A 23,742-nucleotide genomic window follows, 5' to 3' on the forward strand; every position below is an offset into this window, starting at 1 on the left:
GGTCTCTGAACAGATATGTACTTCTCCTTAACAAAATCTCCATTGCCGTTTTACATACACATGCTGCATCACTACTAGGCATCCATATCTTGTTTTGCATCTATTTAGATTTTGTGAAAAAACTTGTTTGCTACAATGGACTGAGCTAAAAAATTGCCAGAAATTCCTGCCTGGTTGTTCAGGTGTCTCAGTGCAGAGTCCATTTATTGTATTTAGAACTGGTTAGGAATTTTCTGACAAAACATTTTGTCTGGCTGGAGGACAGGAGACATTTGACGTGGGTTTAATCAGGCCGCAACTTTATTATTAGATGTCTGGGACTACCTGGCAGATAATAGTGTACAGTGCAGGTAACCCAATGTTTATTCCATAATTATCCGTGGGGGGGTCTTTTACTAGCTCACCCTCTTTTTCCATCCAAATCCCTCCACAACTCCATTGCCAGTACCTTACCATCCAACCCCCACTCCTAGAGGGTTAAGTGGGCTATAAGAATGAGGGGTTGGCTCCCTGCTGTACCAATCATAGGAGTCCCCAACTGCTCCCAATTTGTTGCTTTAATGATTATCTTTTTTTAAAGTCTTTTTCCAAGCCATTTATCTGGTCACTGTATACCTTTCCTACAGAATACCTGAGCTGGACATCCGCCACAGGGAAGCACCAGCACTTAGCTTGGGCTCCTCCTCCCCACACCCAGTTGGGTTCCCAGACATCTCCTAATCTCCTTTTATATCAGTTAAAAAACATGACAGCACCTAAGTCAGACAGGTGAACCCCATCTTCCTGAAACAACTCTGCTGCCCCTATATTATGCCAGGATGTGAAATTTCTGCCCCTATGATCCCATGGAATTTGGCCACTTCCCTGCTCACATACCTCCTTGTCTTGTCCACCATATCCGCACCAGACCCTGCGCTGACCAAACAATGTCTGACCAAACAATGTTAACTCCTGGAAAAAATTAAAGGATCAGCCCCGATCCCTACATGCTCTGAGTATTACTTCCACCTCTTTTAGCATTTCCCAATTGTTTACCCCAAAGTGCACCACAATTATATCTGGTGGTTGCTGACAGGCCCGCACAGCATACAGCAGCAGTATTAATTGATCCCATAGCATGCCCCTCCTTGGCCAACTGAGTACTGCTTTACCACCAAAGTCCAGCTGCAAACCCTCGGGCAACCTGGACAAGTGCCTATGCACTCAAAAGACAATACTGTATCCGCAGATCCACACCACCATCTGCATGGCCGGTCGTCCAACATCTGTAATGAGATTACAATAAATAAATGCTGCTCTGATTCTGAATGAATGAGACCAAATTCATGGCTGGCCACCTCCAACCTCATCAGTTCCCATCTCAACACTGTAATAAATTGATATGCTGTGAGGGGACTCCCGTCATCGTGCATAACCCCTTTGGCCGTATCACTCTGTAGGCCTTCAAAGTCTGAACGGGGCATATCCCCGGCTCACCATCCTCCCAAAGGAGAACAGATTCACCCCAACCTACTTGATCCATCTTTGACCTTCACTGAATGCTCACACAGTTCCAAAGCCCTTCCCGTAAAGTCCCTACCGGCTCCAGGCACTAGCTCACTGATTCTGAAAGCAACAAAAATTGCTATCAAGAATGCTGCCCTGAACAAGTCCACCTCCTGTCCACTATGACATAAGGACCTGCATGAGATCTCTGAGCATCTAAACTGTGATGAGATGATGAGAATCCACCCTGGGGCCACCAGTACCTGACCACCAGCACCTTAGTTTGTGTAAAAAGGGAGGCTTCAGGTGCAGAGCTGCCCCCTTTAAACCCTGCATTCCCAGTGGAGGAGTCAGCAACCATGCTGACCCCTTTTTGCAGCAGCTTTCATCTCCCTCCCTTCCCTCGAACAGCCATACAGCACTGTTCCCTTCTTCACTCAGCCAGCTAGCCAAACACCACCACTCCACTTAACGGTGCAGGGCAGTCATTTACATCAGCAAAATGTTGAGTTGTCCATCCTCTCCCAACTTTTCACAGGAATGAGAGAGAGGGAGCACAAGAGAGAGGGAGACTGATTCTGTAGCCCAGTGATAAGGTCACTCAAATGGGAGACCCAGGCTTGTGTCCCTGCTCCAATGAATATTTAATTAGCCATATAAAGTGGAACAACTCCAAAAGGAGAGATTGAGAGAGATCACCTTATGTTAAAATAGTTAGTAGCCCAGTGGTTAGCATGCTTGTCTACAACATGGGAAACTGAATTTAAGTCCCTGTGAATCAGACACAGCAGTGACATTGACTATTCTGTGGTTTCTCTCTGTGTGTCATTTTTCACAAAATACTTTGAAAGGACTCAGGTTCATCCTGATTCAGCACAGGGAAATTTTGGAAATCTTGATGATTTTCACAGGATGGGAAAACAGTTTCCCAGCCAGTTCTAATTGTAACAGATGTTTCCAGCATACTCTGCCATTTCTGCAAACATATCTTGCAGGAATTTTCAGGTAATGTTTGCGAGTGGGCTACCACATCTCCATATCTGAGGAATGTCATACTTTGCTTTATTGTCAGGTTTCTGTATAATCCAGCCATATAAATAGTGTCACAGAACTCTGACCTTTTGCAAGATTTCCCCTCCATGAATTAGCCCCAAGATTATAATTAAAGCTGTTCATTCATAGAATAGTTCATGTTCTTTTAGGCCTAAATGGCTTTAGATTATGTTCTCTTTTGACCTATTGACAAATATTACTTTAAGGGAATGATAGTGACAGAACTTGAGGTAAAGTAACACTGTCACTCAATAATACAGAACAATGTTGCCCCTGCAAAATGTTGCTCATTAAAGAAAACTAATTATTAGTAGTGTGTGGAGAAGGATATGGCTGAAGAATAAATATAGCAAGCAAAGAAAAAATTAAAGGTAACAATAAAACAAATGTCCATGTATCTAAATATTTCCTCATCTTTATGTAGCTAATTGTAGCACTGTGGCTCTGAACATGGCATGCAGCTTATCATGCCTATAGGTTCCCATAAGGAAATGACTCATTTCAGCCTTGTAAAGTGATTACTAAGGCCCCAAAAGTGCACAGCTTTCTGAGGTCTGATGTCTGGAAAGCCAGCCAGTTATTTAGTTCTGTGATAAACCAGGGTTAGTCCACTTCCGTAGTCAGCACATTTATCGGGAACTTATTGAGAAGAGTTATGTAGGCTGGATTTGTTTTAGGTATCCTTTTTTTTTCTTCTGCTTGCCTCGTGTAGTTTCCTACACTAATTGATCTCGGTTTTCAATTTATAGGCGGTACCAAAGGGACTGGGCAGCTTATGAGAAGAACACTCCCATCATAACATTTCTGTGCATTTATCTATGAGGAGGAAGCAGAATAATATTAAGGCTTTATGTCAAAATCTGCAAGAATGTAGGAACTTACTTGGCTTTTATTAATCTTTTATTTCTTTAGTGATGTGTCTCAAAGGGAAGCTTAGCCCCTTGATATGAAGCAAATTAAATAAAAATATCAAGAAATCCTTGAATGGGTTCTGAATAAAATGAACACCTCATTTGTTCAGCATTCCTTGACAATCAGTCATTTCATACAATTCAATTTCACTTCAAGCTGGCTTATAAAAACACTTTAAAATTCTATCTGAGGAGATAAAAAAGTTTTAGCAGGGAAAGGATCATGCATCATTTCATTAACTGCCTTTATAATGCTTTAGAAACTTTGACGAGTTATTTAAAATGTGTTTACAAATAGTAATGAGGGGTTGTTAAAGAGTATCTTTGCAGATTCATAGACTGATTGGGAGCAGTAAAGTATCTTGAATGGTAAAAACATCAGAAAATAACCTCAAAACTAGAAAATGGAAATCCAGGGAACATAAAACCTTTGATAAGTGATAGCATAATGCAGTCATTTCAAGTTCACGTTTTCACTTTGGTCTTTCCTTTTTGTTTTAATTATTACTGTAAAGAAGAGACGCAAGTTGCTTCTCATTTTATCTCAATATTCCATAAGATACTGTACAATTTCAAACACAATGGTCAGTCCTAGAATCAATCCTATTCAACTTATTCATAAATGATCTGGAGAAAGGAGTAAACAGTGAGGTGACAAAGTTTACAGATGATACTAAACTGCTCAAGATAGTTAAGACCAAAGCAGACTGTGAAGAACTTCAAAAAGATCTCACAAAACTAAGTGATTGAGCAACAAAATGGCAAATGAAATTTAATGCAGATAAATGTAAAGTAATGCACATTGGAAAAAAAAACCAACTATACGTACAATATGATGGGGGGAGGCGTAATTTAGTTACAACGAATCAGGATAAAGATCTTGGAGTCATCATGGATAGTTCTCTGAAGATGTCCACGCAGTGTACAGAGGTGGTCAAAAAAGCAAACAGGATGTTAGGAGTAATTAAAAAGGGGATAGAGAATAAGAAGGAGGATATATTATTGCCCTTATAGAAATTGATGGTACGCCCACATCTTGAATACTACATACAGATGTGGTCTCCTCATCTCAAAAAATGATATACTGGCACTAGAAAAGGTTCAGAGAAGGGCAATTAAAATGATTAGGGGTTTGGAATGGGTCCCATATGAGGAGAGATTAAAGAGGCTATGACTTGCAGCTTGGAAAAGAGGAGACTAAGGGGGGATATGATAGAGGTATATAAAATCATGAGTGATGTTGAGAAAGTGGATAAGGAAAAGTACAAGAACAAGGGGTCACCAAATGAAATTAATGGGCAACAGGTTTAAAACAAATAAAACGAAGTTCTTCTTCACACAGCACACAGTCAACTTGTGGAGCTCCTTGCCTGAAGAGGTTCTGAAGGCTAGGACTATAACAGCGTTTAAAAGAGAACTGGATAAATTCATTGACGTTAACTCCATTAATGGCTATTAGCCAGGATGGGTAAGGAATGGTGTCAGAGGGTGGAGATGGATGGCAGGAGAGAGATCACTTGATCATTACCTGTTAGGTTCACTCCCTCTGGGGCACCTGGCATTAGTAGACAGGATACCAGGCTAGATGGACCTTTAGTCTGACCCGGTACGGCCGTTCTTATGTTTTTATGTTCTTATGTTCTAATTCTTTTTGCTCTTCTCTGGACCCTCTCCAATTTATCAACATCCTTCTTGATCTGTGAACGCCAGAAGTGGACACTATTCCAGCAGTAATTGAGTTTACATTGAACTTTTTTCATTCAATTAAGAAAGCCCTGAAATTCTGCTGCTTTTACGAGCTTTACTTGACCTATTGACCACCGAGTTGACCATTGTTTAGCCGGGAACCACTCAACTTGAAATCTAGCTCATATTAAAAATTGAGTTTAAATAGTTTCAGAGTCTACACCTACACCTATCTCATTTTTTTCTGGTGCTGATTTAAATAATTTTTCCCTACACAAGGGAAACAGCTGAACTGACCCCACACAAAGTATTGTCAAAAGCACAAAATAAACACACTAAAAAAAATCGAATTGAGTGATATTCATTAGATTATATGCAACTAGTTGGTACATTGTTTTTGGTCTTGGTGATCTTTTAGATAATGATTTCCCTTTACCCTTTCGACCTCAATTTCTCCATCTGTAATATGGAGTAAAATGTGAAATTGATATTGCTTTTCTGTATTTGTCTGAGTTAAATAATGTGGCTCCATCTTCAAACATTTCTCTTGAAAATTATGTAACCACCTGATTTAAAAAAATCATAGCTTAACTGTCTCCATTAGGAAAATCACTTTTTAAAATGCACCACTACAACCCTTATTAAAAAAAATCCATCTGTTCAGTAACTCGTAATTGTACATAAAGATACATTCTCAAATTGTGCTGCGCTGAGTATTGTTGAAGTTCAATTACTTGTTTTGGGCTTTGATTTAACTTTCTTGCATGTCAAAGGAGTGTATATCTTATTGATTATATCAAGAGATAGGGAATAAGGATTTATAAATATTTTTGAAAAGGGCCCAGTATAGTTTGGCTCAAATCTGATTTATTTCAAATTTCAGGAATGTCTGGATATGGGATCGTGTTTGAGGCATAATGCCAAGTCTGATAAAGCCTGAAGCTTTAAGCATTGCAGGTTGCATCCTGAGCATATGATCGTCCCAGCTTTTCTTTCAATGAGACATGGTGTTTCTTTTTTACTGGTACTGTGGTGTTCTGCCATCTTTAGCTAATCAGGTCATCAAGAATAGATTACGTCTTTCCTGAGAAATATACCTGTGGCAGGAATTCATACTTAAATATGGTGTATTAAAGAGAATGATTCTAGCATTTACGTACATCATTTAAATAGCCAAAATCATATGGCACAGAAAATGAGAAGCAAAATTACAAGATAAAGACACATTATTAAAAACTGTCAAGCAGATTTGTTCATGCTGCTGGAAAGCCTTTTTTATTTTTTTTTCCTTACAGAGATAAAGGTAATCCTAATAAATATATGATTTCCCATTCTGAGTACGATGGCTTCTTTGTCAGCAGATGTTATAACAACATCATGAAAAAAAAACTGAAAGGGACCATTCTGTGCCCATATCCCTTGGTCTCTGGTTATTTATCTCCTACATCCATCCAGATTTTCTCCCTTACCTCTCCAGGGTCTTCATCCAGCAAAGCTCGGAAACATATGATTAAATTCAAGCATGTTAATAGACCCAGAGAAATCATTGGGATTATCTTTTTTTTTCTCAGAATTTTTTCTTTACACTTTTAAAGTATAAGAAATATAGAGATTGAAATTGGAGTTTTGAATCCTGATCCACCACATCCTTCAGTATGCATTTAATTTTAGGTAAGTGACTTATCCCTATTCTGGAGTCTGCAGAGAATCCTGCAGATGCTTCATGTCCAAAATATCTGTATATTTGAGCTCTCTCCCACTGACTTGCCCCTTAAGCCAAACTTTCTAAATGTGGGTGCCTCAAGTTAGGCAGCTCACTTCCTACTTAATAAAAATGGCCTTATATTGGGCTTTAACTTCTCTGTGCTTCTATATATGTGTAAAATAAGAATTTAATAATAATATTGTCCAACTTATGGAGTTGTTGGGAGGTTTAATTAATGTATATTTAAAGGAGCTGAGTAATGTGAAGTATTACTAGACTGAAGAGCCTATTATCAAATATTTGTTCGTCAAGTAGGTACTTACAGACTGTGTTTAAGTCACTTAACCTTCTTTTTCAGATAAATAAATTGAGCTCCTTGATTCTTTCACTATAAGACATGTTTTCTTATTCTTTAATCATTCTCATGGTTCTTTTTTTAACCTCCTTCACTTCTATCTAAGGGTAACAGGGTAACATATTGTCAGAATATGAGTAGTAAAAGTCAGGGACAGGTCCTAGGCAATAAAGAAAAATTCACGGAAGCCCATGACCTGTCCCTGACTTTTACTAAAAATATCCATGCTAAAATGGGAAGGGGCTGAGCAGCTGCAGGGTGGCTGGGAATCCCGGGGCCTCCCACTACCCATTTGAGATTAGAACTCCAGGAGCCCCCTCCACCCACGATAGGGAGATGCAGATTCCCCCTACCCCCGCTCCCACTGCAGTGGCCAATGGCTGAGGTGTTTCCCCTGCCCCTCCCATGTGGTGTCAGGGAGCGGCAGGGGTCCCCCTGCCACCTCGGTTGCCCCCCTTCAAGGTGCCACCTGATGTACTGAGATACTACTGAGCCCACCTGTTCTGCCAGCCTGGGCCCCCTTTAACCTCTCTTGCTGAGCCAGACTCTAAAGCCTCCTCTAGCACACACATAGGCAGGGCCACACCCAGCTGCAGAAAGACACAGATACTGAGAGCAGCTCTGGGAAAACTCAGTTTAAGGGATTTGCCCCAGCACTCAGGGGCCCAACTGCTTTGGAGTGCAGACCCAAAGGTATATTGTCTTGCACTGTATAGAAAAATCTGCACAGTGCAAACTCACCAAAATTCGCCTTCTCCCTCAATGTGAAGAGAGAGATGCACAACTTCTTGCCCCTTACCCAGTTAGAAATTACACAAACTGGGTTCAATAATAAACAAAACACATTTATTAACTATAAAACGCAGATTTTAAGTGATTATAAGAGATAGCAAACAGAACAAAGCAGATAACTGAGCAAATAAAAAACAAAACATGCAAACTTGATTCACTAAAGAAATAGGTTACAAAATGTAATTTCTCACCCTACATGTTGAATTAGGCAGGATGCAGAGTTTCTGTAGCTCAGAGTTTCAGTTATTTCTTCTTACAGACTGGATCCCTGTTTCAGTCTGGACTCATCCCTGATTTTCCCTTCAGGTTAATTCCTTTGTCCCTTCAGGTTCTTTCAGCAGTCCTTCTTCTTGGGTAGGCAATCAACCCCCTCCCCAGCCCTTAAAAAGGATTTACCTAATGCAGGAATCCTTTGCTTGATCCCCATGTCCCTACAGTGGAGAAGTACCAGCAGTGTCCAAGCTGGTATTTTGTATCAGGTGACAGGACCACTTGACCTGGTAGTGTCAGAGGTACGAGGACACCTCTCAGGAAGGAGAGAGATTAGTATCTTCACAGTCTTGTTGTCTCTGCTGATGGGCCAGCAGCCCTGTCTGACTTTTTCATTGTTGCACCTGAAAAGCAAGTTGTGGGAGTTACCAAAAGTAGCACATTTGAAATATAGATACATGGTTAATATTCCTAGCTTCAGATACAGAAATGATACATGCATACAAACTGGGTAATCACATTCAGTAAACCATAACCTTTCCAATGATATTTTACATGAGCTATCTTGCATAAAGTATCTTAGTCATGCCAAATTCATATCATAACCATATTTCTATGAAGAATATGGAGTGTAGTGTCACATGGGGGTCTCCCTGCAGCTGTCCTGGAGGAGAGCTGAGAAATTTCCCCTCCCCATGGCAACCAGGGGCTGCAGGAGTCCTCCTGCTCACCACAGCAGTCAGGGAGCTGCAGGGATCCTCCTGCCACTGCCATGGCCGGAAAGCTGCAGGGCCCCCTTGCCATCACCAGGGAGCTACGGGGATCCCTCTGCCACTGCCATGGCCAGGAAGCTGCAGGGATTCCCCTGCTGTCCATGGTGACAGGGACCTGCAGAATATCCCCCTGCCCACAGTGGCTGGAAGCTGCAGGGAACCTCCAATCCTGAGGTGACTCGGAGCTTGGGAGTTCACTACCTCAGATGGCGGGGTACCTCGCAGCTCCCTACCACTGCAGGAGGCGGTGGGACCTGGCGGCTCCTAGCCCCTGGGGCTGAAGTCACAGAGGTCTTTGGAAGTCATGGATTCCGTAACTTCTGCAACCTCCATGACAAAATCATAGTCTTATCTATATCCCCCTTGAACTGTGGACACCAGTATTGCAGCAACAGTGGCACCATTGCCATATACAAAAATAAAATAACCTCTATATGCCTATTCAAGATTCTCTTCCTTCAGAGAGATTGCCAGAGAACAACTGGGATAAAGGAGAATGAAAAAGCAATGTTGGATTGCAGATGATACCTTCAAATTATGAGAGAGAAAAAAAGAGGCACAGAGCTAAATTGATGCACTAATAGAGAGGGAAATGAGCAATAGAAGAAAAGAAATGTCTTGAACAAGCAGTCAACAGGGCCTGTCGTAAGAGGAATGATCATAACCAATGGTGGAATTTTATGGCACGGTGTATTGAGGAAGCCTCTGAGTGAGATGACCAGAAATGTGTATTTGAGTCTTTAAAGGTCCTAATTGAATGTCCATTTTCTCAGCTTCTTCCAGTTAAGGACAAAGATGTAAAATACTGCCAGGATACTGACACACAATTTATGTGTTGGTGTGAGCATTTTTGTGAATGCTCTGGTCATATGGAGCAGAAACATGGCCTGTAAAAACAGCTTAGAAGAGGAAACTGAAAAGTTTTCAGTGTCAAAAGTTACAGCATAGTCTTAACATCCATTGGTTTGGTTTTGTTACCAATGAGAAGATACTTAGATAATCCCGGCAAGTTGCAGCCTTGCACCAATTGAGAACAAAACTTCTGCAAAGGTGGGATTTTGTCCAATGTGCAGAAGAAGGCATGCTTTTACAGAAGTCACTGTCACCATCCTGGTCAGCAAGCAGTTACTGGGTCCACTGTATGACTGAGATTCTGAAGGAGCATTCAAGGAATACAGTGTAGTTGTGGAGAAAGTTAAATGAATTACCTTGACTGAAGAGAACATGGGGGAGATCCCCATACCTGAGCCATGGTTTTTAGGTAACCAATCTGAGCAGCTTTCCCAGATTGAATGTCAGTAGAGGAGGTTATGGAACAAATTGATAAATTGAACAGTAGTAAGTCACCAGGACCAGATGGTATTCACCCAAGAGTGCTGAAGGAATTCAAATATGAAATTGCAGAACTACATACTGTGATATGTATCCTCTATCTTAAATAAGCCTCTGTACCAAATGACTAGAGGGTAGCTAATATAACTCTCTCTCTCTCCAGAGGTGATCCTGGCACTTATAGACCAGTAAGGCTAACTTCAGTACTAGGCAAATTGGTTGAAACTATAGTAAAGAAGAAAATTTTCAGACACATAGATCAACATTATATATTTTGGAAAAGTCAACATAGCTTTTGTAAAGAGAAATCATGCCTTACCAATCTATTAGAATTTCCCCACTAGGCTCTATACTGGGATCCGTGCTGCTCAACATATTCATAAATGATCTGGAAACAGGGTGAACAGTAAAGGGCAAAATTTGCAGACAATACAAAATCTCTTAAGCTAGTTAAATGAAGAATTAAAAAGGGATTTCACTTACCTGGGTGAATGGGTGACAAAATGGCAAATTCAGTGCTAGTAAGTGCAAAGTAATGCACACTGGAAAAAAAATCCCATACATACATAAAAAATGATAGGGTCTAATTTAACTGCTGCCACTCAAGAAAGAGATCTTGGAGTCATAATGGAAAATTCTCGGAAAACATATGCTCAATGTGTAGTGACAGCCAAAAAAGTTAAGAGAATATTAGGAACCATTAGGAAAGGGATAGATAATAAAACAGAAAATATCATAATGCCACTATATGAATCCATAGTGTGCCCACACCTTGAATACTGCATGGTGTTCTGGTCATCCCATCTCAAAAAAGATACATAAGAATTGGAAAAGGTACAGAGAAGGGCAACAAAAATTATTAGAGATTTGAAACAGCTTCCATATGAGGAGAAATTGAAAAGATTGGGATTGTTCATCTTAGAAAAGAGATGACTAAGGGCGGATATGATAGAGGTCTATAAAATCATGAATGTTACAGAGAAAGTGAATAAGGGAGAGTTATTTTCCTCATCACATAACACAAGAACTAAATGTTGCCCAATGAAATTAATAGGCAGGAGGTTTAAAACAAACATAATGAAGTACTTCTTCACTTAATGCACAGTCATTCTGTGGAACTTTTTAGTCAGGGGATGTTGTGAAGGCCAAAAGTATAACTGGGTTAAAAAAGAATTAGATAAGTGAATGGAGTATAGGTCCATCAATAGCTATTAGCCAACATGGTCAGGGATGCAACCTCATGCCCTGGATATCCCTAATCCTTTGACTACCAGAAGCTGGGACTGGATGACAGGGGATGGATCATTTGAAATTGCCCTGTTCTGTTCATTCCCTCTAAAGCATCTGGTTTTTGTCACTGTCAGAGGCAGGATATTGGGCTAGATGGACCATTCGTCTGCTCTAGTAAGGCCGTTCTTTTGTTTTTATGCTCTTATAAGGTTTATGCAGCTTAGGTTGAAGGAAGTAGCGCAAGGAGATGACCATGAATGAGATTGGTAGATGCAATTTTGAGGGATTTAAAAAGCCTACATCCTCCCATACTGATTCTTGCTAAAGGAAGATGATTATCAAGGGACTATTCAAAGGAAGTCCATTCCTCATGCCACCATGGCTACATTGTTGCCATGTAAATCTGCTGCAGCAGCTGCTGCCACTACTCCTCTCCCCTTCCCTTTTCCCTCCTCTTGTGTGGAGCAAGGCAGGGGCCTAAATCATTCCTACTCAGAATGCCTTAAGCGCCTAAGCTGTCTGACTCCAGGTGTCCATTCATGAATTGGCAAGTAGACTTACATGATTCCCAGCCACCTGAACTTAAGCACCTGTCATGGGAGTTGAGGGGAGTGGGGGGGTGTCAGGGCTTAGCATACTCTTCAGCATCTCCCACTGGCTAGCTTAAGCGACTCACTGCACCAATGTTCCCTCTGATTTTTTCCATCCATGTGCAGAATGATTTTTTTTATGTAAAGCACCTTGTCAAGATAATTTGTGGATGTGTGCCACAAGTAGAAACAAAAAACCCAGATATAATATATATATATATTTTTAAGTTATAATCATAACAAAGCTGAGACAGCCCAGGAGAGAAAAGAGGTCACACTGAAGACCACTGTCATGGCACAATGACATTAATAAGAGCTGTGGTCACACAGAGGAATGATTCTGTCATCTACACTGACCTCTATGGGCTCTTCACAAACCCTGAAGCAAGGAGCTTGGGAGGGATAAGTTTGGGGATTTGAATGGGCACCCCTAGTCCCAGGGCTACGGCAGGGAGCGAGGACTCCTCCCAGCCCTCTCTCCCCTCTGCGGCCCCGGAGCTGCATAGACGCATCTTTCCCTGCTGCAGCCCTGGACCTGGGAAAGAGGCATCTCTCCCCAGCCACCGCAGCCCTGTATGCCCCAAACTCCCAACCCTCCTCCACCTCACCGCCCCCACCCACACCCTATTCCCCCCACCTCACCTTACACGTCCTTGCCAAGGCCCAGGCACACCTGTGGCTGCATGCCTGTGCGGCTCCATTAATTAGGTGCATGGCCCTTGATACCCACTTGTGCGGCTGCATTGGTGCGCACCTTAGAGGGAATGCATCTAGGCACCTAACTTGGCTTTCTGGATCACAGTGTTTTTCCTGTGATTTTCTATGTGCCTAAACGTTAGGCACCTTGGCTCTCAGCATTGCAACACCTAAGTCCTAGCCTAAGGGACTTGCCCAAGAAAGCACAGGAAGTTTGCGACGGAGCAGGGAATTTAATCCAGGTCTTGTGAGTCTCAGGCTAGTGCCCTAGCCACTGAACCCATCCTTCTTCTTTATTAAATGGGAAATGCTGAGGTTAAATTTGATTTTCTTGGCTTCATTGTTTCTTAAATGCATTATTTGTGGTTAAGAAATACTCTGTTTAGCAAATGTGGAGGCATCTTATCTCAGTGTTACAAACGGGGAAACAAGCTGTACCTTTATACATATTATGTGTCTATGTTTATTTGATTGTTATTGTGTTACTGGTTATGTGACTAACAACAAGTTAATTCCTGCTATGACTGGCTGCACTTAGGCCTGGAAAGCAGGTGGTCCTGTTGGCACTACTGAACATGACACTACAGGTTTCATTCCCTTTGAAGTTTCATTTTCACTCAACTCTCCTGGCAAGGTTCCCTGGGGGAAGATCCTGGTGGGACACTGAAACAGTGAGCTTTGGTCCTGATAAAAGCAGCTTGACAAGCAAACAGCGGAGAAACTCTGAGGCACAGAGGATGTCAGGAGAGATGAATTTTGATCCTCGTATCTAAAAAGAAGGGGCTGGAATAAGCAAAGGCCTGCTCATACTAGAAGGAAAAGGGAAAGCTAAGTTTAGAATGAGTTTAGGTTTTGACTGTTTTAACCTGTATCTCTCTGCATGTTTGATTTCTTTGACTGCATCATATCTGTTTCTGAGAAGCTGTTGCTGAGGAACTGCATTTCATATTGGTGACAAGCTCCCAGAGAGTATTCTATAACTGGACTTAAATCCAGTTGGGCCAGCTGAGGGATATATGATTGGTGACATGAGGTGTTGTAGCCTGGTGATCCAGTCTAACATGGAATGAACCATGGATTTCCACTCTGGGAAAAGTGCAGACAGAGTCCTGTTATTTAGAAAGAATGCTTATGAAGAGACAGAAGGAATCATAGGTACATCTTGCCCCTGAACCATAATATTTGGGTCATGTGTTCTCTGCAGTTTCCCTGTTGTTAATTTCAGAATTGTATACTATGTTTTTACTGTATGTGCTACAAAATTTTTGAGCCCTCGTAGCCTGATTTGGGGTGTGTTAGTAATGCTGATTTATCTGCTTAATTTATTTTAATTTAATTAATTTTAATTAACAATAATTATTAATATTATGATATTAATTAGTATGGGTTTAGACTCACCAATTTGTTTGATCAGAAGATAAAAGTTCATCCTGAATCAGGCTTTACAGAGTTTATAAAAGGACCTTTAGGGGTATGACTGGAAGCTTACACTGAGACAGATATTGTCATAAAGACCTTTTATTAAAATCAATGAAATCGTAAGCAAATAGTAAAACAGTTTGAATTACAGAGTTGCAATTGTACTACTGTTATTCAAGAGATACATATGATAATACAATATTATGTGCTGCAAACTTTGGTTAATACTCACTCTCTTGTTTTAATAACCTGGTGTTGGAAGATACAGGACCATGCCTCTTGTGGTTTCGGCTTCACACCTCTGCTAGAGGAAACTAATGCAGAGCTGTTAAAAGCTGTTTACTCTCTAACTTAACTCGATAAACCTTAAACTGAAATAAAGCGTAGGGAAACCAAGCTTAGCCTAGTCCCATTAAAACTTAAAGTTTGAAAAGAAATAAAGTACGGCCTATTAATAGTTAGTAGCCATCGTTAGATAGGTAACATCAATACATTGCTGAAGATGGAGATAATGAAGAGTAGATAGATGGGTAAATTGCCTCTAAAATGACGAGATGAATCGCCTTTTTATAGGGCATTGATGGGAAATCCTTCCTCTTAAGCCCAAATTTCATCCTTCCCCCACAGAAATGTTAGGGTACACTTACCCCATAGGCTAGTCTGTAGATGTGTATGGACAACAGGTATGTATGCATTTGTGGTGTACTTGTTAACTCTGTGGGTACAACTTTGAAAAATCACCTTTGCCATCCTTCATTGTCTATTGGTTTAGGTAAAAGGTCTCTAGACATCTGCGTGGATGTTTTATCTATTTTTACTTTTCTGGGTAAAGGGTCCCCAAATGTGCTAACTTGGCCTTAGTTTAACATACAGGGTTTTGGCCTGTAGGTCTCTTGCATTTCAGCCAAACTTATTTTTAATATAAATCTGTAAACCTATTACATCAAATACTCAAATAAGAAAAGATATATCTATGCAAGCAAGCAGATTAAACCTTAGGGCTACACCCTGCACTACCAAAGCTTCATATACAGTATAGATTTACATTTCTGGTTTGATAACTAGAGCTGTAGATGACTTAGGAAGCACTTAAATAAATATCCAAAAAAGAGGCATGCTTGAAAATGATTGACTTACACATTATATATGCAGTCTATATTTATTAAACATTCAGGTTTATTTTATCACCTTCCTACATTTATGATACAAATGAAATGAAACTGCAGATGAAAATGCAAATCCTGTCTAGATTGCTGTTGCTGAATCATAGTGACCAAAACAGAAATAGGAAAGAAAAACAAGCTGAAGCGAGGTACCACAGTCATGCAGAGCAATTATACTATAACACAGGAAAACAAGGCCTTGATAAATTTGCCCTTGATACTCAGACAAATCTAGCAGTCTCCCTGAATTCCAAGATCATGAATAATAAAAATGAAAAATACCCTTTTGAAATAGTAGACTTTCCTTTCTTTTCCCAATCTCCTCTCAGGAACAGTGTTAACCTGGTGGAGTGACAAGGGATAGCATAATTCTTCTGCTTACATCTCACAGTGAGTGTCTGCAATAAGGATGACCCATTGTTTACATTACAATAGCTGACATTAACATGACATGGTACAAAATGTTGACAGATCAGCATCTCCTTAGGACATGACCTGAATGTGTCAACACAAAATACCTAATACTTACATTTACACAGGGCAGTTCTGATTAAAGGGTGTTTGTTTGAGTGAAGGGTGAGTAAAAGCTGAATTTGGGCCTCAGAATTTGACCAATAGTGTCTTCCAAACCAAAGGATTTCTAAGCACTGTACAAATTGAGAGACAATGATTATTTCATTCCTTTTGAAAGTGCAACCACTTCAGAGGTAAAACAAGACAATTGTTTAATAGCATACAACAACAAATCGGCTTAGGACAGAAAGTGAAGAATCACACATTCAGGAACATTTTAGTTAATTGGAATTTGGCCAGGACACTGGGATTATGTTCATACGTTTGCAAAAATATCACTGAATTTTTTATGATTGTAAGGGGTCAAGACCTTGGTTTTGCACTGATACAAGAGACTGTCTCTCTACAAATGCATAGTGCCTATAAAACTGTGCTGGGACATTGATTCAGTACTTATTTAGAGACGACTGTACCAATATCACTGCAGTACCTGAATGTTTATTAGCAGTTTCCCATTCAAGCACTGAGCTGACTCATAAGAACATCAGAACATAAGAATGGTCAGACCAATGGTCCATCTATCACAGTATCCTGTCTTCTGATGGTGGCCAATGCCAGACGCTTTAGAGGGAATGAACAGAGCAGGGCATTTATCAAGTTATCCATCTTCTGTTGTTCAGCCCCAGCTTCTGGCAGTCAGAGGTTTAGAGACATCCAGATCGTGGGGGTGCATCCTCAACCATCTAGGCTAATAGCCATTAACTTATTTAAATCTCTTTTGAACACAGTTATAGATTTGGCCTTCAGAACATCCCCTGACAATGAATTCTACAAGTTGACTCTACATTGTGTGAAGAAGTACTTCCTTGTGTTTGTTTTAAACCTTCTGCCTGTTAATTTTATTGGGTCACCTCCTAGTTCTTGTGTTATGTGAAGGAGTAAATAACACTTCACTTTAACTCTATTTAGTCTGTGAATTTTGAAAAGAGTACATCATATGGGTGCTATAGTTGTATGTAAGTATATTTTAGTGTAAAGCAATCCAGTGATATTCATAAAGCAACATTATGGAATTAAGTTATCTGGGTTTGATGTATGCAAGAAACATTTTATGCCACTAATGTATGACTTTCTTTCAGTTAGACAGAATATATACTTTCTGTTCCACTTTCATTGCTATTTGATTCTCACATCAGCTGTCTTCAAGTATTCTAACTAACTCTAGATCCCCAAAATGTATTTAAATGCACATTTCCTAAGGCAGTTAGAAAAATTGCATGTACTATGCAGGGACATCAGGCCTCAGCACTTCTCCCTAACTTAGGGTGATCAAATGTCCTGATTTTATAGGGACAGTCCCAATTTTGGGGTCTTTTTCTTATATAGGCTCCAATTACCCCACCACCCCCCATCCCGATTTTTCACATTCACTGTCTGGTCACCCTACCCTAACTCCATACCACATGGATGTGGGAGACACAAAGCAGGATCTGCCAGAAATAGAGCCGGCCACTGGAAGCTGCAGGGACAATAGTCAATTGCAGCAACAGAACATGACCCAGCTGGAGCTCCTTGGCCTACATACTCTGACAAGTAACATCACAGTGACATCAGTAAAGGGCTTTTACCATTTGAACTCTAGGCATTATTTTTTCTCTGCAAATTGGTTGGTTGTTCCAACAACCTCTTGCCATTCAACCTCTCTTCTCTCTCTCCCCTCTTCAAGGTTCACTCTCTTTCTGGCCTGGTTTATGGGGGGGTGGGGAGAGGAGGAAGGGGATCGATCTAAGTTACACAACTTCAGCTATGTGAATAAGCTGATGTTCTTAGACCCACACACCATAGTGTCTTCACATGTCAAATCATGTCTTCACTGTGGTGAGTTGACTATTGCTGCTTTCCCGTTGACTCTGCTTGCGCCTCTTGTGGTGGTGGAGTACAGGAGAGCTCTTGGGGATTGATTTATTTTGTCTAGACTAGACACAATAAATTGACCCTCACTGGATCAATCACTGCCTGCAGGGACAATAGTCAATTGTAGCAACAAAACATGACCCATCGATCACTGTCTGCTGCTCCGGCGGGTAGTGTAGACATACCCTCTTCTGTCTTCCATGCTCTTTTCCTTTCTCTTCTCTTCATATCTCCCATTCTTTCCCTCCCTCAATATCTCTCTTTTGTTTCCTTGTTTTGCCTCCCACTGATTTCTATTACCCACTTCTGAATTCATTGGGAATTTTTGCATGGACTTTGGACCAGCCCCTTAGTCCAATTACTGCTGCATCTTTGATATCACCTAAATTCCCTTTTTCCTCAGTTTCCTCATGATCAAGAACCCTGTCCATGCCTGGAGCAATCCTAACATGGTTAGTGTAACTTTCCCCTTTAGCTTCCCCATTTCTCAGCTATCTCCCTCCCGCGCCCGCATCTGTAGTCTAACCAAACCACTACAGCTAAAGTCATACTCCTTGCCAGGCACTCTATCGCAATCTCAGTCTCTGTCAAATTAAAACTCCTCACCGCACCTTACATAATCTTTCTCCATTTACTGCTCATTTCCCATTCCTTAACTTCTCGCAATTCCCTCGTGCAAGTCAAATTCTGCTGTGAGTTACACCTAGAGTAATTCCATTGATTTCAATATCTCGTTTATTAAGGGACCTAGAATGTCTTTACTGTACATCTTTAACAGCACTGAGCACATTGTCAGCACTTAAATAAATAATGATAGCCATGCATCTGAAATTTTAGGAGAGCTTTGTGAGGTTGTACATTATTTTTGATGAGAAAGACACATGCTTTCATACCATTTGACTTCTTTCTTACAAATGTCAGGATGGCTTTGATGTAAAGGAATGTATTATATTGTCTGGCTGCTAAGAGGATATTTGCTAAGTTTTTTGTTGATTTATCCATACTAACCACCACCGCATCATTAAATGGACAAAGCTATTGTACAAAAAATTTCCCAACCCTCTAGAATTGATTGTACACGGCAATCTTTTGAAATATAATTTGAACTCATATTTGAGGAAATAAATCTTTTCTTTTAAAAGTGCTGTTGTTTTAATAGCATTGAAGATACCATCAAATAGGGGATGAATAGGATTTGAGCAGAGCAAGTCAAACTAATGTAAGCTATTTCCCCCCACCACAGGCTTTATCGCTGTATAGCTATTAAAAATCATGCCACAGTGGTTTTCACAATCAAGTCTCTAGGTTTGGAAAGAAGTAGTGACATTCATTTTGTTTTTAAAGACCATTCTTTATTTCCCAGGTGTGATGGGGGAATATGAGCCGAAAATTGAGGTCCATTTTCCTTATACAGTTACAGCTGCAAAGGGAACTACCGTTAAGATGGAGTGCTTTGCGCTGGGCAAGTAAGTACATATTCTTCTATAATTAGACACCATTGTTTATTAAAATGTGACATCTAATTTTTGGTTCAGTTATTTTTCAGGGTTTCATTTTCACAGAAACTCCTTGGTGCATATACCAAGTTTTTATAAGACAGCTAAGTGGGAATTGACTAAGTAACCAATTATGAATTCCCTACCTAGCCATTCCTACAGACAATAACATATACAAGTTTAAAATGTGCTGGTTCGACATAAAAAGTAAAGTTATTTTAAATGAAAAGAAAAAAAATTGTCATCTGTAGTCTTCTATTTACCACACATTTTTCCTCTGCTACTTTTTTACTGCGTGCTAGCACATATCAGGCTATATAATTCCAGTGGTGTGTGTTATTGGTTTTTTGTCTTGTGTTGATTTTCCCCTGCAAAATCTCTTAATTGAAAAGAAAACAAGATTATTGTGTAGTTACCTGTTCCAACCTGGGACATAGATTCTAAATAGAAACCATAAAATAATGTTCCAAATATCCTAAGAATCTAATATATGTAATTATAATTACATATGAGCTCAGGATTACTTTTGCGTCCTCTAACCTAATGGTAGTATCATCTATTTCCCTGTAAAATCTCTAATTCATGGTGACATCAGTCATCTTAGTTATAACAGACCCACTAGCACTGCCAAAGTTCTGGATTTATTATCTCACCTTGGCTAGAATTTTGTATGCAGGTCAATAGACTGGTTAATAAGGAAACGAGGGTACTTAGTTTTAAAAAAAATATAAGACTTTGCAGTTGTATAGCTCCTTTCATCAAGAATAAGATTACCTCAGGGTACTTTTTTGATGTTACAGGATGAAGTTCATAATGTTATTAAAGGAAATGGAGTTTTTGCCTGAAGTTAAGTGAAGCTGGGATAGTATATGATCAGACAGAGCAGAAAAGCACTGTCCATGGCTCAAAGAAAGCATCTTCTGTTTCTCTCTCTCTCTCTCTCTCTCTCTCTCTCTCTCTCTCTCTCTCTAGTGACAAATGCAGATAGAGGTGGATAGATATGGCAAAATGTTTGATAATTTCACACGGTAATAATCTCACTGAGTGTGTGTATGCACGCGTTCATGTTTATGCAAGTGTACACCACTGGCTTCTACTGAATGGAATCAGACCTGCTTATCTGTGTGTTACAGCCTTTTTCTCCATGTAGCATCACAGAAGAGACAATTCTCAGCTGTAATGAATGTCTACATAATTCTTTATTCCAGCTGCTGAATGCCAACTGTCCTTTCTGGCTTTCTAATTCATAAATCATTTACCCATATAGGGTGTCTTTTAATCCTGCCCAGAATTCAGCAATAATGAAAGGATTGCTAAATATGCTACACTGTACACTCCTACAGCTAAACCAAGATTCTCCTGTAACTCAAGCGATAGGGTCTCAGCTTTTGGAATACAGTAGAACCTCAGAATTACAAACATCTTGCGAATGGAGGTTTTTTGCAACTCCAAAATGTTCGTAACTCTGAACAAAATGTTATGGTTGTTCTTTCAAAAGTTTACAACTGAACATTGACTTAATACATCTTTGAAACTTTACTAGACAGAAGAAAAGTGTTGCCTTTTAACCATCTTAATTTAAATGAAAAAAGCACAGAAACAGTTTCCTTACCTTGTCAAATCTTTTTATTTTTAGATTTTCCTTTTTTAGTAGTTTACATTAACATAGCACTATACTGCACTTGCTTTTTAATTTTTTTGTTTAGGCTGCTACCTGATAGCATACTTTCAGTTCCATATGAGGTGTATGGTTGACTGGTTAGTTTGTCAGTCTGGTGTTTGTAACTCTGTGGTTCTACTGTATAAGTATTATCCCATGTGATTCTTTAAAGTTCTGAGCAGCCATCCTGGGCAGCATAACAATCATGAAATCCTAAGTGGACATATTTGCTGAAGTGAGGCATTGAAATTATAGTAACAGTTTTGAGGAAAACCAACATCTTTCAGATTTTGAATATAGAATAGGGTTATCCAAGCCAAACCATGGCATATATATATGTTGATCTGGGAAGAATTTGGGAAATATATTTATCTGGACTGCAGTACTAGCTGCATCTCTGACCCCTTTGTTGTCTCTCTAAGTGCATCCCCTCAGGTGTCAGGCCTTTGTGCTTTTCCCCCTCCTGGGGTGGAATTCCTCAATTTTCCCACTCTTGGACTAGACCCTGTGTATTAACCACGCTTACCCAGCAAGTCCTCTTGGGTTCAGCATCTGTGGTTCTTCCCTTCTGCAGTCTGTGATCAGTGGTATGCATAGTGATCAGACAGTCTTCCTAAAACAAAAGTTTATTTTATTTACCACAGTAGAAACAAAACAATTAGCAAACAAGGATTTTAAAACAACAAACCATCTATTCATGTCTAACTTACCTAAGGCTTACCATCCCCCGATGATCACTTAGGCAGGCCTAATTTCCTTCAGGCACCCAGTGTATGTCTCTGTCAACAACTGCCTCCCTCTCACTTGAGAGAGTTCCTTTTTAACTGCCAGCATCCTTTTGATCCTGTGTTCCAGCGTGCTTTCATGTCCAACATTGTCTCTTAATAACCCTAAAGTATTTACCAAGGGATGGTTTATCTTGAAACATTGTACTCCTTCTCATTTGTTTTTCCTTGACAATCTCCTTATTAGTAAACCAACATATTCATACAGTAAATATCCTGATAACATGTTTTATAATATATAATATTCATGAATTATTACAGAGCAGCTCCACTTCTATCACAGTTTAGAAATATCTCCATTCATACCCGTATTTCAGAGCAAGGTGTTGCATTTTGTTTTCTTTTCAATAACTTTGTCACATTTGTGCATAGTTACTAATCACAATACTTAGCACTTTGGATAGGTGAAAGAGAGCAAATACTTTGGGATGAAGTATGCAGGGTAAGTAATTTGCTATGTGTTTTACACTATGGACCTCAAGAAAGAGGGTGATTGGGTGGTGGAGTGGGGGATGCAATAACTCTAGTGACATTTCCTGAAACATTGAGACAGATGAGGAAGAATGCTGCTCTCCAGAGACCTGGTGGCTTCAGGCATTCTTGCATCTGCAGTATTAACTATGTTTCTGCAGTGCTAATAGATGGCAACCAGACTCCTGTAGTTTCTTGACTACCTTAGAAACAATAACCATTATGTATTTTTTGAAATATTCTTGCTGGAACCAAAATGTAGTTGCTGACTGTCTCTGAGTCGATTGTCATCTTCCCAGCAAAGAGGATGCATACAAAGTGTAGTTTCTTACAATAGACACTGACAAAGAAGAAAAGCTTCTCTGAATATCTTTCATTCTGAATCCCAAGATTTAATAACCTCTCTAAAAAAAAGTCAGGGGATGTTCAGGTAACAACAAAAGGAGAAATAATCCTGACAGCAGATGCTTTAATTACCCCAAGTCCAAGTTGACATTTGGTGTTAACCTGTAACAACAACAAAAACTCTACACTTTCAAGCAGTTTAAGATTATCTAATAAGTCACCCCCATCTGCTAATACTGTAAGGGGCAGATATTTTTATTGTGCACATTCCTTATCATGCTTTCACAGCCATTAGCACACAATCAGATCAGCTGTGCTGAGACTGCTTTCGATCAGATACAGTAATAATTATATGAATGACATTTCGGGCCTCATCTGACACCTGTAGGCAGAGGTGGGAGGTAAAAAGGCAGCACATTTTCTGTGCATTTCCCCCCATCTCTTATTCCTGGTAGTTTTCACAAATCTTTTCTTGTTGCACTCCATCAAATGTTCATTAGGGAACTGAAGCTGTAAGTAATTTTTTTCTGCTTTTTTGCATTCTTAGTGCAAATAAAGAAACACTAGTTACTACCAGTCCCTAAATCAGTGTGCTCCTGTTTTTCCTCATTCTTTAGCTTAGCTGTCTCAAATGGTTGCTCTTCTGTTGCATTGTAACTGTGAGAATGACAAATATTCCTGAGAGATTTCCTGTGGTAGGCAATTGGCAAGTACTCCTGAAAGCCTGGTCTTTAGTTACAGAGTAATGATTTATTAATAGTGTTTATTTAGAACTGTCAGTCACTAACGGCTGTTGGAATTTAAAAAAATGGAGCTGTGCTGCATTTGTCGATCAAACTAAAATCAAATGACTTAATTGCTTGATTGACAGAAGGTCTCAGGAAAGGATTCAGTCCCTGGGCCAAGCAGTCAATAGGGGAAAACAGCAATGGGGATCTGGGACATGATTATCAATGCCAGTTATTGGTGGCCTTTCCTATAGTGAGGAATTATCCTATATGGATACCAAAGAGAAATGACTCAACATTTCCTGTTATTATTAATCATTTATATTGTGTTGTGACTAGAAGCTCTAATCATGGACCAGGACACCATTGTGCTAGACCAGGGGTCGGCAGCCTGCGGTTTCAGAGCTGCGTGCAGTTCTTTGGCAACCCC

The 23,742-nt window shown here is 40.0% G+C and overlaps 1 protein-coding gene across 5 annotated transcripts in view; it reads left to right on the forward strand.

Moving 5' to 3' along the window:
• The window catches only part of CNTN5 (contactin 5), a 1,021,024-nt gene that overhangs the window by 758,956 nt on the left and 238,326 nt on the right, over positions 1 to 23,742 (forward strand). For all 5 annotated transcript variants that reach the window (XM_030560071.1, XM_030560062.1, XM_030560093.1 and 2 more), the window contains one exon: positions 19,191 to 19,293. In XM_030560071.1, the coding sequence (XP_030415931.1) occupies positions 19,191 to 19,293 (103 nt within the window). The remainder of the gene's footprint in view (positions 1 to 19,190; positions 19,294 to 23,742) is intronic.

This window comes from Gopherus evgoodei, chromosome 1 (assembly GCF_007399415.2).
Source record: "Gopherus evgoodei ecotype Sinaloan lineage chromosome 1, rGopEvg1_v1.p, whole genome shotgun sequence".
In the NCBI taxonomy this organism is placed as follows: domain Eukaryota; kingdom Metazoa; phylum Chordata; order Testudines; family Testudinidae; genus Gopherus; species Gopherus evgoodei.